At 40.6% G+C, this 20317-nt stretch overlaps 1 protein-coding gene across 11 annotated transcripts in view; it reads left to right on the forward strand.

Moving 5' to 3' along the window:
• Positions 1-2239: 2239 nt before the first annotated feature.
• prom1a (prominin 1a) overlaps positions 2240-20317 on the forward strand; it is an 89473-nt gene continuing 71395 nt past the window's right edge. For all 11 annotated transcript variants that reach the window (XM_087846702.1, XM_087846652.1, XM_087846630.1 and 8 more), the window contains exon 1: positions 2240-2782. In XM_087846702.1, the coding sequence (XP_087702828.1) occupies positions 2554-2782 (229 nt within the window). In that variant the 5' untranslated portion in view covers positions 2240-2553. The remainder of the gene's footprint in view (positions 2783-20317) is intronic.

The raw sequence follows: 20317 nt of genomic DNA on the forward strand, positions 1-20317 counted from the left end.
GATCTGACAGGAATTTGTCTTGAGAAAGGTTGAGGGGAATGATAGTGATACTTGGACAAAGTCCACATCCATACGCAAGATATGGTGGTCATTTACATTCCAATTTCTGAAACATCTTACTTGATAAAATTATTAAGAGCAGAGAGCAGTATGAAAAAGGAGGACAGAATTTAATCTTGCATTTATATTTTTAATGAGATCATTTAGTTGTAGATACACTAAAAACTGTTCTTAATGAATCTACTAATTAATTCTACTGCCTCAGTCTAGCATATCATGTGTCTGTAAAACTGAATGTCTCATCTGCTCCTCTGCAGGTCTAATGAGTGTGTGTTGTCACTGAAGAAATGTGCTCACAATCAGTGATCAAAGGTTTCCAAACAGGAGGCCCCTCTGTCACCAGGAGCTGGGGCCCCATGCACTCCAGAAAGAGGACAAGGATGTTACTGTGTAAAGAGACAGAAGCAAAACCCACCTGTTTGCTTCTCTGCCAATGAAATCAATCCTATGAGCTGCACGCAGGTATCCTCTGTCTGCCCTCTGGGGAAAAAGGTCAAAGGTCAGGAAGGTGAAGAGCCTGATAGTGGGAAGAAGAGAAAGCTGACTAGGGAATAGCTGATACAAGAAAACATTTTTACAATAAAAATTATGTAAGATATTGTAATGTTCACATTTAAAGAACATGTTGAAGAGCATAACAATTACATTTCTAATTTCTGAAATTAAAAAAAGACAAGTAAGTAAAACTCTGCTTTCAAAAGATATTTAAAGGAAGTAAGTCATTCCATAAACCTCATCTCCTCGGGAAGGTTGTTCCGGAGTCAGAATCTAAGATGGCGAAAACACAACAACCTTCAGATTTAAACCTCAGCCTGGGAACAGCCAGAATGGCCCCACGTGAACATCTAAGGCTGTAATCAGCTTATTAACTTTGATTCTAACTTAAATAAGAGTCATTATACTTCTGTGGTGGATATAATGATAATATTCCCTCACAACTGACAATTTAAAGCTGCAGTGAGCAGAAATGATGAAAGAGGAAAAAAAGCCCCTTTCCTCTTTTTTCTTCAGTGCATGGATACTCAGGTGTTTGATATTTGGCAAATGTAATTCAGTGCTGCTTTTGGCTTCACACAGGACCCCAACCCCACTCTCCCAGATAAAAGCCTTCTGCCTGACCCACTGGAGCACCACATATTACATTCGACATGGACTTTATACTGCTTAATTACCATATCTGGTCTGAAAATGTACATGTAATCGGTCATTCTCATTTCCGGGGAATAAAATAATCTGCTTTTAACAAATCTACTGTCCTATAGGGAACAAGGTGTTCTAGTGCATTAACCATAAAGTTGGCATTAGACATCACTTTTCCTCCCAACTTGGCATGTTTCAACTTGAAGGGTTACCTCTGTGGAGCAGTGTATTTTAACCCACAGCTACAATAGTGTCCCCCTAAAAAAATTGTTTTTAGTTCTTAAAACTAACCAGTGGGTGAAAGCTAGCTGCAAATGTCATATAAGAAAATGAAAGTTGTAACTGTTTAAAGTATTTATTTGATAATTAATCAGCTTTCTTTGATTGATTTTTTCAGGGCTTCTGCAAACATCAGTGTTTTTTGTTTGTTTTTGGTGTGAGTCTTCTATGCCTCTCAATATTTAACCAAGAATCACAAAACAAACTCAAAATCAGAAAAAAAGAAAGGAAAAAAATCTAATTACTCGGTGAGCCTATTTGTGTCAGTAACACTGCATAATTAATTCAACAAAGATGTGAATATTATCACAACTAGAATTCCTGTTGTGAAAAAAAACATTCTTTGTCTTTTTTCAAGCTCACATCTCAGCATTTTTGAAAATAACGCTTAATGTAGATTGTGTAGATGGATCTTATAAACAATGCAATGCTATCAAAAGGTGAGGAATTCATTTTAAACATGTTTAAGTGATACTAAAGTCAAATATTGCTGGATAAGCATGATTTTCTAATATAAAATCTAATGATTTCCAGCAGACCCGAGGGAAAAGTGCCTCAAAACGGCACTTCAATATATGTAAACTGTCTAAAGTTGGTTTTAACGTGTTCTGCCCCAAACTAATCTCTCCAATCAAAACGTTAGTAGGTTAGATCTTTAAGATTCTACTTCCTCTCCCCCGACAGGAGGAGCACCTCCCTCTGGACCCGTCCTCCCTGTGCAAACGGCGGCGCGCACCATCGCTCGCTCCCGTGACGCAGCGCATCCCCGTGCTGCACAGATGCCGGAGTGGAAGCGACAGGCGCGCTCATCCAAACGCATCGAACACAGGGGACGTGGGAGAAGATCGTCCGATTTGCGTCCGTCTAAGAGCTCCAGACCGCGGGGAACGATGCTCGGAACAAGTCGCTCGGTGGGAAGCAGGACTTAAAAAGCTGCGGAACACTTTTATATTTACTCTCTCTTTCCCCCCACTCCGATAATAATCAAGATTCCGGGCAGTCGCCGTCCAGTTTTCTCGATCACTGAGAATTTAGTTCCAGTTTCACGCCAGGTCGGTGTTTCGTTTGGACACGATGTGGAAGCCGGGAACCCTCCTCCTGCTGTTGCTGTGGCTGGCATCCGGCGAACTCCAGCAAGAGACGGAGCCGCGGAGACTCCCACCCCCAGGAAAGTTGAATTTCGGCTATGTGCCAGCGGGAGTTTACGAGACGCTGGCCCATTACGAACCTGGACCGATAGGGATTCTGTTCCACATGGTCCATGCTTTCCTGTATGCGGTGCAACCCAACGCTTTTCCACACGGTAAGCATCCCCAATCGAGCTCACGGTGGCTACAGCACAACAAATGCAGACCGATCCCTGGGCAACGTGTCTGAAATGTATATGGAAGTCATGGGGGAATAAGTTGTGAGAATCTGAGTGTTGTTCCCGCTTGGTTATTTTGTGGGACGCAAACAGGGACACGAACAAGAAAGAAACTGCAGGTTATTATACTGGATTACAAATGGACTTTTCTAAACGTTTTTATGAATTAGGCACACAAATATTTATTCTAGTTTTGTGGATATTGGGTTATGAATCAAAACTTTGAATTTTATAGCGCTTCTTCAGTCTCACTGCGTGAAAAAGGTGTCCACTTGCGGATTGGTCCAGTTGTGCGTCATGCGCCCCGTTTAGCGCTCACAGCACGCACTTGAAGGTGGTGTTTCTGCCTGCGGCGCACTTTGTGTCAGGATAATTACAATTAATGAGCCTCCCGCTGACAGCAGCGGTGCACGCTGTTTTTGCCTCTGTGAATGAACGTCGTTGGGTAGTTTGTTGGTATGAGCACCCGAAGAGCTTGAACACGCATGGCTTTACATTTAATACAATTATACCTGGCTGCTTAACCACACCCCCCACACACGGAGGTGTCTCTGTGTGTGTTTAATTGGGTATTGGGTGCTCAAAAGACTCTACTCCACTGCATGCATTACAGTCGAAGAAACATTTTGCAGATTAGTATCTCTCTGAGTCACCTTGTTAATTGAGTAATCCCATAAACCCCTGCGCCATATGCTGTTGGCGTTTTTAGTTTTCAGTTTGTCACCGGCAGTTGGGGGCTCATGGCCTAATCCTATGGAGCAGACAGACCATTGCGCAGTGAAGCTGTTAGTTCATTCATGGGTGCACACACTAAATAATCCAAGGAAGAGGGTATAAGTCATGTGGAAACAGGGGGATTGGATAATAAACGACAGTTCAGAGACATGTATGTTTAATTTCTTTGACTAGAAAGAGGTTTTTCTTTTCTTTTTTTGGTCATGAAAGGAAATTTTGCAAGTAAAGGTCATTGGTTATTAATAGAACCTGTGCATGTTTGCATATCTAAATCCAATTCTGTCAGGGCTGCTTTGATTATAAGGCTACAAGCTGGTTTGCAGGAAACCATTGGCCTTTCACGGCTTGTCAACTACATCTCTTGCGCTGTGCCATTACATAACTTGGAGTTATGTTAAAATCTATAAGATGAGCCAGAAGAAAGATCTGCACTCGGTTTCCACTCCAGTGGTTTGTGACTTGAAGTGGCGCAGATGTCAGAGTGGAGCACTGTTTAGGCTGGGTCGACCTGGGTGTCGTTTCTCTTCAGCCTGTGATGAGATACAGTGTTAACGTTGTTACAGCAGGCTTTTAAAGAATGAATCACTGAATCCTGTAGCAAAAAAAAAGGCTCTTAAATTCTGTTCATCTGTTTCCTAATCACATCTGATTTAAAGGGACAGTTCACTCCCAAACAAAACAACATCTTCTCTTTTGGAGTGATCCCACGACGAACTACCATTCATTTGTTGGACATTTGTTTGAGATGATGATGGCTACAACAAATGTTTTATTAATTTTCTATTTTCTGCTGGAAAATGTAGATATTAGAAAATGTGCAAATGAACATCTTGCTATATATACACACAAACACACACACTAGTTCTGTGGATGTGGCTTTATTTATGTATTTCTTTTTGTGGATCCATTTGGACCATGACAAATCTTGTTATTCATATCCCAATACAGACGAGCTGCGTCAGCCACTCATTCCTTCCCCAACATCTGGACCAGGTGTTTGTTTCAAAGGTTTCTCAAACCCATAATTTAAAGCAAAACCATACTCAGAGCATTAGCAGAGAATGAGTCATTTTTAATATTTTACAATATTTATTTACAGTTGATTGACAAGCACTATATGGGCAAAAGTATCGGGCCACACCTTTAACCTTTGAATTCAGGTCTATAAAATCAAGCACCTTTCCATGTAGTCTGCCTTTAAAGACAATTGTAAAATGGCCTTACTGAATTTGAGTGATGTACTGTAATAGAAAGCCACCAGTGCAGGAAGTCAGTTCATAATATTTCTTCCTATCTAGAAAAGAATAGAATAGCCCTTTATTCTAGACCACGACACACCATAAAAAGTTACAGAACAGGGTCACCGAGTGCTGAGGTGCACAGTGCAAATGGTAAAAGTCAACAATGTTCTGCTCACTGAATAAATGCAGAGTTCCAAACCTCCTCTGGCAATAACATCAGCACCAAAACTATGTGTCATGAGCTTCATGGCACTGGTTTCCATGGATGAGCACTGCAGGAGTAATGTGTAGTTGGTGCAGTACTTTTGTTGATGGAAAAAGGAGAAGGTTGAGCTACAGAAAAGGATAACATACCATCTTTTAAATCAGGGGTGGGGAACTCCAGGTCTCAAGGGCTGGTGTCTTGCAGTTTTTAGATGTGTCCTTGATCCAACACAGCTGAGTTAAACGGCTAAATTACCTCCTCAACATGGTCGTGTCCAAATTCATGGGCTGCATCCTCCTGAGGACCCGGCCTTCGCGGTCTACGTGGGCCGGGTCCTCAGGAGGTCGGGTAGGCCGGAAGTAAACGGCTATGGAATTGGACGGTCTAGCCTTCTCGATCTACTCCCGCCCTTAATTCAGAGTATTTCCGGTTGTCAGCGCCACGGCACGAAAATCGAAAATGGACCCCGAAATCTTTCTCCGTTATTGTGTTCATTTTTAATTATCAACGAGCTAACCCACATTCTCGCCTGAAAATATGTTTAAAGTTTATTTTGTGGCCCAGAAAGATTAATAAGAGTAATTTTAAAACTTAGTAGCGGCCGCCATTGCCGGAAACTGGAGCTTGGCTGGGCCGCGCTATGAATTCTGGGATATGGTGGGTCAAGAAGGACACACCCGACCCATCCTTCAAATTCGGGGAAAAGGAGGACGCATTTGTCGGCTGCATTCGGAGGAGTCTACGAATTTGGACAGCCTTCGGCGCGTCGCTGTGACGTAATCGGTCTACAAATGCGGCCTCAGGAGGATGCAGCCCATGAATTTGGACACGACCCATGTCTTGAAGTTCTCCAGAGACCCGGTAATGAACAAATCATTGGATTAGTTGTATTGACCCAGGCTGATGTCTAAAACCTGCAGGATACTGGCCCTTGAGGCCTGGAGTTTCCCATCCCTGCTTCACATTAACATGCAGGCATTTGGGTATATAGCTCTTACTTTTCTCATTTATCCACTACATCTACCTGAACATTGCTTTGGGTAGCACAGAAAACACAATTATCGTCATATTTTCAGATTTTTGAATAGACAGCAGAGTACTTGTGTTTCATGTTAATGTCAGTTAATGAAACTGTTTTCCTTTTTTAAATTATAGCTCCAATATGAAAGGTTTCATACATGTGCTGTAGCCCAGAGACTCGTTCGACCCTTGTGGATTTTTATCCAATACAGTCAACAGCCAGTTAGGCTAACCCTATAAACAAGTGTGAGATGAACATTACGTTGATGAGTAATTAGCGACGCTCCATCATCACATCTCCTACTATCAGTGCATAGCACATTACATTGAGCAATGTCTTTATAATCTCATGAATGCTCAATTTAGTCAGCTGATGTGTTCATCACGCTGTATGAACACATACGGAGCAAGCGGCTCCGAGCTCGTAGGAGGTTTGATTAGAAAAGAAGCAACAAATGTCTTCCATCAGCACCCACACAAATCGAACAAACAGCGACATATTCTCTAACTTTTTTGTCTCCAACAGCTGCAGTGTGGAAGCCTCCAGGAGCTGTTGACGCCTCCCTCACATTTACCCACACTCTCACCGACACACAGATGCTACAATCCAATACTCAAGCTGATGTATAGGATCACAAACCCTTTTTACATGGCAATTTCACAGCAGTTCTGGCTTTGTGATGAATTCTTCTCATTAGGATGTTGACTTTTTTTTTCATCAAAAGTGAATGGATACTTTCCAAAAAAGCCCAGGGTCCTGTGTAACCTCTGACACCAGATGCAGGGGAAGTAGTAGTATCGCTGTTGTGAATTGAAAAGTTTGCAGTGTTAGAGGTTTGAGCCCTACTCCCTCAAATGCACAAGGGTGCTTGACACTGAATCATCTGTGTTTGTTAAAGCAAAGGTGAATGATCTCAAGACCAATGCAGCAAACTGGTTTACGAGCCAGCTGGTAGGGAAATCGCAAGGAAAAGGAAAGGACCGTGCTTTCTTCTAGGCAGCGTCTGAACTTTCAAAATAAGAGCCAATCCACTAGTAGATTTCAGATAGTGTCCTCATAGTGCCCGCACTCATCCTAATATTGCAAGGTCATTTAGAAACTTTGCCTTTTTCCTTTTTCTTTTACTCTCATCCAGTTTGCCTGTCAGGGGAATGATTGAGTAGCACTGACATGCTTTGCTCAAAAGCATTTCAGTAGAAAACATGAATGTAGGTTGATAATATTGATATCAACAGTATCAGAAAGCATTCAATCAATTCCCCTTCCCGAATTAGTAAGAATGTAAACATGACATAATAGTTGCATTTCGTTGCATCTATTTAGGTTTTCATGTCTGCTAATTAATCCTGGTGTAAGTCAGCCATCGCTTGAGAATAGCTGTGCATTAAGTTGCGTCTGCGGTTTTGAAATGTACCATTTCATGCCTGTGGGTGAGCGCAGCTGGGAAGCCAGTGCCAGCCATTATCGTGCAGCAGATCCCTGTTGGAAAGTATTTCCTCATTAGTGTTTCCTTTTCTCAAGAAACCATGTTTAGGTGGAATTCAGACCACAGAGGACGTTTTTCAAAGAACCTAACAGTTGCCAGGGAAACCCATCACCAGTGATCATGGCCTGTGTGATTCGCTTCACCTCGCTGGCTTGTGTATCTTACTGCATCATCATGATCATGAAAGGTACTGTGGAGTTATGTAGATTTATGCAGCTCAGGGTACATGGTCTTACCTAATGTTTGTTATTTAACACTCATTCGAAGGGAACCCAGCGTGGGTTTTTTTCCTCCAGCAAAGAGGCATGAAGCGACTTTAGTGTTCAGTGAGGGACAGGTAGACATGAAAGAAACTGAAGAGGAAGACTTCAAAAGATTTCTAACCAAGGACAAAGACAAGGAAGCGCATTGTGAGCTGCATTTCTGAGGTTTTTTCTTTCTTTCATGTTCTTTGGAAGAAATCTTAATATAGCAGAGTTTGTTTAAAGTTAAATGATGAGAAATCTCAATTAAGTAGCTAAATGAAAGTAAAAGGTTGGAATAACTTGGATTTACTCAGAAGACGTTAGTGTTCTCTCTCATTCTTGAGCGCTACAAGATTTGTTGGGATTTACAGTAACACCAAGGCTTTTATAGTTAACAAAATCTAAATTGAAAACTAAAACTAGATATAAAAACACATTTGTTTACAGAAATAAAATGGACACACTAAAACTCTGAGGGAAAGGTGTATAAAAAAAAAAACAACAACTGAAAATTGTGCTCTCATACTGGTACAAATAATTAACTGAAAATTTGTTGACGTACACCCACCTTTATCTGATGCATTTTAGTTTACCAACCAAAATCAAGCACAGAAGATTGGTATAACAGAACGAATGTGATTTACTTACATTTGTTTCAGCAGATAACAGGATAGCAACCTTCTTCTGTTTTTCACTTATCTCTTCATTTGTATAACTGCTTTGATTCTTTGCTCATATTGTGGCTGCTGGCTAGTGGCTCACTCTGAACTCCGAATAGCTTCAACTTTAGCAACTTTGCTTTTTTTTTAATCCTCTTTAAATTAGATGTTTACCTTGGTGAGGGTTATTTAAGTGTCCCATTATGTTTACTGTTAAAAGCTTTCTTATGGTTGCCCCACCACGGATTACTTGAGTGGCTGATTTAGATCCCTCTCCATTTGATTTGTATATATCTAATGCTAATTTGTACACTCACTACTTTGTTGGGGCTCCTTTACAATGAATTACTACATCAGTGCATCATTGGCACTGCTGAGATTTTTGAGCTTTGATTACAGTCTTCAGGTTCTCTGTATTTTTGGCTCCAGTGTTTTTCATCTTCCTCTAGAGACAATACCCTGTAGAGAATGGGCTATTGTCTTTGGGGTTCAGGTCAGGCAAGTTGGCTGACCAGTCAAGTACAGTAGTAATATGGTGAGTAAACCATTTGGTAGTAGTTTGGCACTGTGGACAGGTGCTGATGGAAAAGGAACACAGGATCTCCATATTGCTTGTCAACATAATATCTCCTGGTAAACTGCTGTATTGATTTTGGACTTGATAAAATACAGTGGACCACCACCTGCAACACCAGCAGATGAAATGACAAATGACATTCTAAAGACTGCAGACATTTCACTCTGGGTTTCAAACACCTTGGATTATGTGCCTCTCCATTCGTCCTCCAGGCTCCGAGACTTTGATTTCCAAATGAAATGTAAAACATTTACTTTCATCTGAAAACAGGACTGTGGACCACTGAGCAGTGGTCTTATTCTTTTCCTCCTAAGTCCAGGTGAGACACTCATGATGTCTCTTCTTTAGGAGTTTCTTGATATTAGGAGTCCGACGGTTGCCGCTCTTTTCCTGAAGACATCCATGTGTAGTGTCTCTTGATACACTGACACCAGTATCCACTCTTTGTGAAGCATTCTCAAAATCTTGAATCACATTGACAATCATCTCATGTCCATCTCATCCGTATTGCTTGTTCGCCTTTTCCTATCACACTTCTCTCTTTCACTCAGCTCTCCATTTATATGCTTGCATACAGCACTCTGTGGCCACCCAGCCTTTTCAGCAATGACCTATCTTATCCATATTGCAGAGGGGGTTGATTATAGTCAACTGGACATCAGCAGCCTCCCCATGATTGTTGCTGCGTATAATGAACTAGACTGATAGAAGATGGGTATTTATACTTTTTGAATAATTGTTTATTCGGACATGGTTTCTGATGACAGAAGAATTGATCCTGCTGGTAAAGGCATATAGTTTTTTGTAACTTTCTCTTACCATAGCAGCAAATATTCCGTTTTAAAAAACCAAGGCAGCTAGTTATTATTGGTCTACTAATGTGAACATTATTTCTTGCCTTGAATTTTTTGCAGAAGTTGATTAACATTATTATAGCTTATGAAAAAAAGTAAAATGATAGGAATAACAGATTATTGCGGTGGGATTAGACTGCAGACACTGACCCTTTGGCATTCTGTGTTTTTAGCTGAATGTTTTACTAGGTTTACAAATACTGAGAATTTGCAGACGAAACACTGATTTGCTTGTAAAATTGATTATGGCACTACATCCTCATTACTCTTCAATATATGTGGCTTTACAAAAGTAATATTTGGAATCTGTGTGTCTTTCGGAGGTTGTTTGATACATTAAAAAATGAAGGGAAAAAGATGACATATGCAGATGAGAGAGAGGTTAGTTCTGATGTTTGACCTTGAATACAGCTGAGGCTGTCCACTCTTCAGGGTTTAATTAGACTCAACCAAAAAGCTAGTGTTGGATATTGAATTGCACATGCCCAAAGGTCATTCATAGCACATGAGAGTGACTGGGTGATGCCAAAGGCCTTGTCAGATAACAGTCTAGCGCTAAAGTGATTAAAGAGAGCGTCCTTCATTTGGAAGGTCGTGGCTTGAGCCCCTTGACAGCCAGCATCTGTTTTGCTGAAGTGTCCTTGAGCAAGATACTGAGTGTATCTGCTACTGACCCCGTCGTCTCTGTTGAGGAGGGTGACTGGGGGGGGATCACAGTAAAGAAGGAAATATGGGAAACTAAGTCATGAGTGGGGTTTTTTTTTTCAGCATTTTTCCAGCCAGTTAAACATTTTCCTAATTAGAGATTTTCTCAGCAGAAGGCACATCTGTGGAGTTTACTATTAGATGCTGTGATGATTCGCTCAAAGGGGCTTAAATTTACAACCACGATGTTTGGCAGATCTGAATCAGTTCTCTATTCATAATACAAGTCAGCGGGTAAACAGATGACTTCCAGAACAATATGTGCCCACATGATGGGCTGGTGTCCTATTTTGCAGGTTTTGTTATGAGACACAAAGATCCAGTGAAATAAATTAGGCTTACTTGCCAGACCAATTTCAACAAGTATTTGAAATCTTTACTGTGTACATGTCTTGCTGAGTAGGGTGTACCTGGTGACACAGTGGAAGCACTGTGCATAAAGGTAAAAAGTGAATGGTAAATGGATGGATTCTTATATACTATACTTAATTCTACTCTCCCAGAGTACTCAAAGCGCTCTATACAACATGCCACATTCACCCAATCACACCCATTCTCACAAGCACTGTCTCTATACATAGTGCTTTCTAAGTACATTCACACTCCGATGGATGCATCGGAGAGCAACTTGGGGTTAGTATCTTGCCCAAGGATACTTGACATGCAGACTGGAGGAGCCAGGGATCGAACCACCAACCTTCCAATCAGTAGATGACCTGCTCTACCTCATGAGCTACAGCCACCCTGAAAAAGTTTAGACCGAAACCAGTATAAACTATGTATGCAACCCGTACTTACATTTTGCTGTACAGATCTCAGTTTCAGGATAGCTTGTTGATGGTACTGGCAGGTCAAGTAGATACGACACATTTTCACAAACAGCTGCTTTTTATATTCAAAGTTTTTCACGTGTTTGATTTAGTAGTCTCTGTTTTATTGTCTAAGTTCAGTTGCTGCTAACCAGCTAGATCTGGTCTTAACTATCTACTGTTTCCCTGGGGACAGGTTGGTCAGGTTGTTCAATGTATTCAGTATCATTCATTTATATCAAGTCTCTCTCCCTACTGTTGGACAGGCTCTAATTGCTCTGTTTGAACTATAGCTGGTAACAGAAGTTCTTGTTCTGCCTTTGAGATCTGCTTCAAGCTCCAAGTAGAACATACGTGGAGAGCTGGTGCTAGAGTAGAACAAGGACTGCCATCTGCAGCTGTAGTCCAAAACAGGGAAACACAAGTCCATCCACAGAATAAAGAACTTACTGGACAGGCAGTGATTGTTGCTCTGTTAAATTGTCACAAAGATAAGTGGTAATGTTCATAGTCAGCTTTTTAAAAAATCTGCCGACCTCCTGTTCAGAAATACAATGTTAAACTTGGGGAAACTGAACTGTTTTCTGGGGAAAAATACAAAATTACAAAAAAACTAACCCAAGCAGACACAGGAGACAGCGCAAATTCCACACAGAAAGACCCCATCTGGCTGCTGGATTGGAACCCAGGCCCCTCTTGCTGTGAGATGAAGATGCTAATACACCAGCAAATGGTAGTCCATGTTCTGCTCTGTGTAGCAGAACCAGCTCTCCACCTCCTGTATGTTCTACTTAGAGCTTGTAGCAGATCTCAAGCGCAAGAACATGAACTGTTACCAGCTGTAGTTCAAACAGAGTCTATCCAACAGTAGGGAGAGAGACTTGGTGTGAGGTAAGAGGGCCCTTAATCACCGGGGGTGGTGTGGGTGAATGGTTGGATGGTATGCTAACATTACCGGGGCTTTTAAGAAAGTTTACTTTTGTGGTCACAAAGACAAATGAAATTCTTCAGACATATTTGAGTTAGAATTCTTTAATCATTATTACTTTTGTTATTGGTAATTTTGTTACTATTGTTATACTACTGTTAAGCATATGTGTAATAAGAATCGTAATAATAATTTATATGTTATTGTGGGATCTACTGTACAGTACAAAGCGCCTTGAGGCGACTGTTGTTGTGATTTGGCACTATATAAATAAAATTGAACTGAATTGAATAAGAAACCAGCTGCTGCTACCTGCTGTGCATCTGTAAGCACAACATAGGCATGGAGACCCTAGAGGAAAGAGACTGTTTATTCCAGGAATAAAATTTTAAAAAAGTACACTTTATTGCAAAAAAATTATTCCCCCCAAAACATTTTATTTCTGTTTTACAAAGGCAAGAAAGGAATACCAAATCCCTTATAAATCTTTTATCTGCCGACAGAGAGACTTATGAATAATGGTGATTTGAGCACAGACTGAATGGGAAAATTTGTTCTTCTGTTTGGTTTTATGGAAATTGGCATTGAGTGTTTTGGGGACTTGGAGATGCTTTTCGACTGCGTACCTTGGAGCAATCTGTGGGGAATGCTGGGGGGGGATGATATGTCTTAAACTCTTGCTCACAAGAGGTGAGCGTAGAGTGGGAGATTGCACCAATCCTTCTGTCAATGTCCTCAATGATGCGGATGCTGTACTGGTCTTCTGTGGTACTTGTCAGCATAAGTTCTTACTTAAAATATTATAAAAACACAGATTTGGGGCAACTGCATCGTGTTTATCGAGGCTTCTGTAACACATATGTAGAGGAAACAGGGTCACGTTGCTGCCTTTTTCATTATTTTGTAGAACTACTGCCCCGAGGCCCATGATGCAAACATGTGAGGAACACTTTCATGTCCTCCAGTATTTTAAACTTTTCATAGCTTCCATCTGTTACTAAACAAGATCTGATACGACTGTGTGCGGATTTATTATCATCTCATTATCTAATCATCTATTCAACTGATCTGTATGTTTCACAAATCCTTAATGTAACAGAAAGATACATTTTTTGTTTGCAAAATCTGGTTCATTTTTAACAATCTTACTAAATAAACTGCCAGGCTATAAATAAACTGCTGTGTAATTTAGCATCACTGCATGATTCCCTGGCCCAGTCATACTCTTGGAGCATCTGGATGACAGAAAATGATGTGTATGGTTCTTCTGCTGTGGTTTCGTGCTGTCACACACAGTTGTGTCATTGCACTGACAGTGATGGTTGTTAGTGCTGGGATGCTTGAGGACACAAACAGGGACAGCCTTAGTCGCCTGTAGCATAATGGCAGCTGATTGCCACAGGCGATGTGTCACTGTGTGCAGCACAGTGCTAAAGAGGCTATCACAGGTGAAAATGTACACTCGGCCACACAGAGCTCCTTGTTTCAGATATTTTGTCAGGGGTTACACATAAGGCTGCTCAATGAATCGAATTTTAATCTAAATTACGATCTGGGCTTTCAACGATCATTAAAAATGACTGAGCCGATTATTAGCACCTCCCTCGTGCTTTACTCTCGCGCTGCTCCGTGTGGCAAATCGAGCTTGCAAAACCTGTCTGCGTTTCGAACACGCCTCACAACAATTAAGAGGGCCCGAGGGAAGCTCGGAAAGCTAAGCAGAAGTTATTTGGAGAGGAGAGTGATTGCCGTTGGTTGAAAAGAGAGGTAAAAAAAAAAAAGAACTTCAGTGGTGTGGAAACATTATGGGTTCGCGGAGTCAGACGTGGATCACGTAGACATAGTGTGTAAACTTTGCTACGGTGTCAAAGCTGCACAACAGAGCAACACTGCAAAGTTCACTAAACATAGATGTTTACATTTTTCATTTATGTTTTATATTGCAAACATTTGCACTCTTATCAGTATTTGTGTAACAGGGTCATAAATCACATTGTTATAATTACACAAAATGTGTTCTGAACCCCCAAACCGTTCCTTTCATACCTGACTTTTAGGACCTCCAAGCCTGTAGTTATGTTCATTATCAGTTAGAGCCCCTCCTCATTCTTTTCTTCTTCTTCTTTGGTGCAACCCTATAAATACAGTGTACCCCTTTTGCCTCTCCCCTTTTCTACAATTCCCCTGTGGGAGAGGTGGGTGTCATTTCTTTCCAACACTTTAAAACACACATATAATGCATATTTAGCCACCTGGATGTTTCTGATTGTGATTTTAATTCAATTATTGTCATTATTAAACCTGTTTTTTGTCAGATGTTACAAGTGTGTAGTATGTATGTATCATAAATGGGTTTTAGGCGCCATAAATGCTAGCATGAATATATACTTCTTGCTAGCTTGGAAGTTGTGGTGGGTTGAGCTAACCCTCTTCCCCACTGTTTGTATTTGGTCGTAGGAGCTGGAGTGGGCAAATTATTTACTTGGAGGCCTTTCTTTCTTTTACCTTTTTTATCAGGTATGTCGGATTTTGTGTTGTTGTTTTTGTTTTATCTTATGTCAAATATGTTACGTGTAAATCCATACTTTATGTTTAATGTAAAAATAAATGCCAGCCCTTTTCTACAATTCCCCTGTGGAAGAGGAGCTGGAGTGGGCAAATTATTTACTTGGAGGTCTTTCTTTCTTTTACCTTTTTTATCAGACACAACGCAGAATCACACCGGTTACATTTGCACACTATTTTATATTATTTTTTCTTTAAAGCCATCAATACATTGTTATTGTTAAATAAATATCGTCAAATAATCGAGATCTCAATTTCAGTGAAAATAACCGTGATTATCATTTTTGCCATAATCGAGCAGCCCTAGTTACACAAACTTACTCTTATTCCATGTATACTTGGTGCAGTCGGCAGAGGTTGATGCCAGTCTCAATTTTTGATACTTTACATTTGGAACCAGGACAATGGAGACGAATTTCCTGAAATTTCACAACAGATGGTTGGTTGCGAACAGAAGCATATTAGAGCTGCTGTAGGTATTAAAACTGGCTTAAAAATGGAGCTTGTGAGTGGGGTAATATATGTTCACTGTATAGTTTGTTTGGCATATGTTGCTAGGACCAGGCTGAATCAGCTTTTGCCTTCAGAACTACCTTAATGTTAATGCTGGAAACATTCCTCAGAGATTTTGGTGTGTGCTGTCAAGATAGCATCCCACAGATAGGTCACCGGTTTGTGTTGATGAAAAGCTGAACAGGTGTATCTCAGGATTCCCAAGATTAAAGTTTTTCAGGATTTAACATTTTCAGGGTTGCATCAATGTAATTACATAGACAACAATGCTTGCCACGTATAGCAATATTATTATAAACATCAAGACATTCTTGGTCTGATTTTTTTTTTTTTTTGAATATGGAATAAATTAACAATTTAATTTAATCAATAAACTATGTTTTCTGTTACCTAAGATTTTTCTCCTAATGCCAAAGGAACATATCTTTACCATGTGTTTGTTGTGGTATTTAGTATTCTGATAGGTTGATAGGATCAATGAAAGAAACATGCTTTTTCTTCCTATCTTAAACATGTCTAGTAGGTAGAGTATACAGACTGCTAATGCTCTTGTCACACAACAGGATGTCTTCCATTTAAGCTGCTGCTGCCCCAGCTTTGTAAGAAAAGATCACACTGCATAATGAGAACAAAAAAGTAATATTGTAAAGCACTTTAATTCCCTGCCTGCAGCTCTAGCCTTGTGAATAGATATCAAAATAGCCTTTAGCTACGTGTTGTTACACTTGAAATGGATCCACAAATCTGGGATTAGTCTTTCTGAAGGCTCAGCGAGGCAGGTGAGGTAGCCAGCTCTAAATGAATTGCCTCAATGCTAAATATATTACACAGCCATTTAAAAAGGACAAGACATGTTTTAACAGCAAATTATTAAACGCCAACAAATCCAAGCTTACCCGAGGGACTGCGAAAAATTATTTAATAAATAAAATGGGCGTGATATTATTAATTTTGCTAGTAAAGGGAGATGAATTGTTAGTTTTTTCTGCTCTAATAAATTGACTTGAGTAAAATGATGAGACGTAGCTAGATTAATATTGAGGCAATCATACTGTCAGAGGTGACAACGTTACAGCAAGTCTACATTAGCAACAATCTTTAACCTTCACCCTGCTCTTACTTGAGGTCAGAGCATCAGCTGGTGGATACACAGTCTGATGTCTCGCTTGGGAAAAATATGTAAGGGATTTGTTGACTGACACGCTTCTATTTTCGGGACTAAATGTGTGAACCATCACTGACAAGTTTGCTTTCGGCTTTCCACCAGCCTGCTAGTGCAGTCATTCAGTGTTTAACCCCCCAATGAATCGCCTCGAATTAAGAGCAAATGTATTCCTATTTCCTAATGACAATTTTGTTAAAACTAACAATAATTGGAAAATTGTAAATTGTTTTCCAGAGTAAGGATAATTATCATTAAAATTATATGGTTTTATACGACAGAAAATGAGGACAAAGAGAGATGAGGATCTTTAAATTGCCTAACAAATTCCATCAATATGTTCTCATTATTGGTGGTAACTGCAACACAAGAGAATCGTTATGAGTTGTTGCTTTTAAGACCATTCGAACTACTAGCTCATCAAACAAATGATTTTATAATTAGAGCTGCAGAACTGAAACAGCACTCGTTCGTTTTGTCCAATACTGAAGAAACTGTTGGACTCTAGCAGCACTGCACATCAGTGTTGGTTTGAACCTTTTGAAATGAAAAGCCATTCAGTATACCTTTCAGTCTCAGTGTTGAAAGATTTCTATCCGGTTTAAAGGGAAACGCGTACTTCAATAGACTGAACAGGCAGTTTATGAGAGAAAAGGGATGCATCTCATTTAGAAGGCTTGCTTCACTAACGGCTGGCATATTAGCAGATGAAGTAAGGGGAGATAAGAGCTGTGGCTTTAAGATAAGTTGAGACATTTCAGGGTAATATTATAATGCCACCATCAGCTTAAGCTTCCAGCTATCTGACAGTGCAGGTGAGAAATGTGGCAAAGCCAGACACGGGGACAGCACAGGTAGAAAATCTAAAGATCGTTGTAGTAAGAAAGGCTGTGGAGATATGGGCTTATTTAAAGAAAGAAGCAAAATTGAAAGGAAATAAATGCAGGGAGTTTGCTGGTGAAAGAGCTGTCGGTTCCCCAGCTGCTGCTAAAGCCCTGTTTCATTCGGGAACGTCATATTTGGGTCAGGCCTGGGTAGCCAAGCAGGAGAGTCGAGACGAAGCAAGCGGCTCAGTCCTGCTGAATGGATGGCAAGTCATGCATTCTCTGTCCCTTTGTTCCGCTTCATTGGTGGGTGCAGCGGTGCCTGCTACGAGTCGACTCTGGGGACATGGTGAGTTGTAATTGCAGATGTGTGGCGAAAGAGGGTCAACCTGCCAACTCCAAGGATGACTACTCTAAATGGTGCTCTTCCTTCTTTAGCCGCTCGTCACAACGCTTCGCAATATCCTTGCACCCTTCACTCAGCGTTCCAGAGACTGTTTCACTGAGTGGGATGTGTCACAGTAAGACGACTATGCCACACTCAGAGACTTTTGGTGTGCAGCTGAAGTGTGTGTTTTCCTTTGCTCCGAACTTGCCGTATGGGGACTGCTGAGTCCAGCTGGTTTATGTAAAATGTTTACTGAAAGTAAAGCTTGGCGCTTGAGTGCCTCCAAACTAATTAACACCATGTCGATGCAGCTACTATTTACAATAAAGGACGGCAAAAAGTCAAGTGCTAGCTGATTAAGCAGCACTTTGCGGTGTTTCCCACACAAGGTTTTACCCTGACATTTTGCCAGGATATATAAACCAAATTGTTAGACTACCACCACCAGCAGCCAGCAAATAGATAGATGATATCAGCCAGGATTGATCCTTGCTTTCACGTTGTTCACATCAAATTCTGATTGGATGTGAACATTTGAAAATTGCAGAATAAATCCAGACTTATCGGACGCGTAAAAGTTTTTCCAGTCTTCTGTTGTCCACTTAATTGCGCCTAAGTGCATAACGGTTATTTTTCCTCATTTGAATGAAAGACACTATCTGTGGTGGATTTAGTAGTTGACAAACCCCTAGTTAACTAGCACGCCCAAGACCTTCCTGTCCCCATCTTAATGATCGGCTTGCTTGCTGGCCAGGTCATTGTTGTGCGAGCCTTCAGTGTATCATTTAACTCCCCAGATTGAATCTCAAACCTCACTCTACAGTAGTCCTAGTATTTTCTGGAGAGCTGCTCCAAGCTGGCTGGTAGTCAAACCATAAACTGCTGCAAGTGGAGATTCGGTTCATGTGCAGCCACACCAAGCTGAAAGAGGCTGTAGAACAAAGACTACCAATGCCAACTGCTGTTCAAGTTACTGTCATTGGAACCTATCCACAGGATGAGATGCAAAACTAATGTATTGCTTATTTGTTTGTCACAAAGCACTTGGCAAATATATTTTTACAGCAGAAACTTTTGAAGGGACTTATTTAATAACCCACTCTATGAAAGTGTGTGTGTGTGTGTGTGCCTCTTTTCGCTGCGCACATGCCTCCTTCATCTTCCGAAACAGAATCCAAATTTGTGGGAAGCACTTAGTTTGTATGTCACAACTCAACAATCAGGATGCCCTATCATGTAGAAATGATAGGCTAACTGTGTTTGTATGTTTTCCAAACCTTTGGGAATATGATATCAGTATCTTACTTTATAACAGCAGGCATATTCAGTGACAGCTTGAGGGCTTCCTCTCTTATCAAAGCGTGGGAATTGTATCACAATGAGAATTTTATGACATTGTAACGAGAACCGTATTGCTCATGCTTGTTGACTTTACTGTATAATTTTCTATAAAATAGATAGGATAAAATAATTTTATGTGCTGCAAATACTGTGCTTTGTTTGTGATGTGGGTTCACAATAATAATGTTGGCATGTGGAGTGCACTCGGAGCACTGTGGCTATTTCTCTAGAAAGAACATGACAGAATTTAAATACATCCACACAAAAAAATTAGGAGCAAACTGTAGTTATGGCGACGTGTGGGGAAACTGACAGACAGTAGGCATCAGCATGAATGGATCAAGCATTAAAAAAAAGAAAAATAAAGAAAAATAAAGAACCTGAGTTTATATCTGACAAACGGTGCAAAATGTCCAGATAAATTACATCAACTGGAATGAGAATGAAAGTTTGTGTGTGTGTGTGTGTGTGTGTATGTGTGTGTGTGTGTGTGTGTGTGTGTGTGTGTGTGTGTGTGTGTGTGTGTGTGTGTGTGTTTTCTCCTGTTATCTGTCACCAGGCAGCCATTAGATTGTCTCCTGTGATTGGTCAGTCTTCACCCTCTGCAGGTCATTGGTCCTGTCTGTCATTGTCACCATTGCAGCATTGCTTCAGCCTTGATTAGCTGATGGTAATCTGGGTCGTTGTTTACCTGGGCCAGACTGCAGGGACAATCCTCTTGGTTGTCAGGCAGTAGACATGCTGACCAGACTCCACTACAGACTACATGTGCCTTGGTACTTTCAATTAACTACTTAGGCTAAAGGTTAGAATAGTAGGCTCATGACCGGAAGACCTTAATTCTGACTCACTGTGTATATGTGAGTATATACAGAGCTGAGGTTCTTTCTCCTCTCAAGATCACTTCTGTTACAGTTTTAATTCATGTAACATTGTGCTATAGTAATTTGCTTTTACAATACAAAATGTCGCCAAAAACTGGCTCGAACGTGGGGCTTTTAAGAAAGTAGGAATTTTGACTACATCTAAAGGCAGATTTTATATCTGGTCAGATATAAAAGTCACACAGTATCAGAGCTAAAAGCTTATGATTATAACCTTCTCCCGGCTGCATCACACTGCCTTTCTGACCTTTTTGCTCTTTTATCTTATGAGTCTTTTTGTATTGAGTATTGTGAAAATGAACGACACAAATGAGAATAACGGCGCACACC

Source organism: Neolamprologus brichardi, chromosome 2, assembly GCF_056152115.1.
Source record: "Neolamprologus brichardi isolate AB-2024 chromosome 2, ASM5615211v1, whole genome shotgun sequence".
Classification (NCBI taxonomy): domain Eukaryota; kingdom Metazoa; phylum Chordata; class Actinopteri; order Cichliformes; family Cichlidae; genus Neolamprologus; species Neolamprologus brichardi.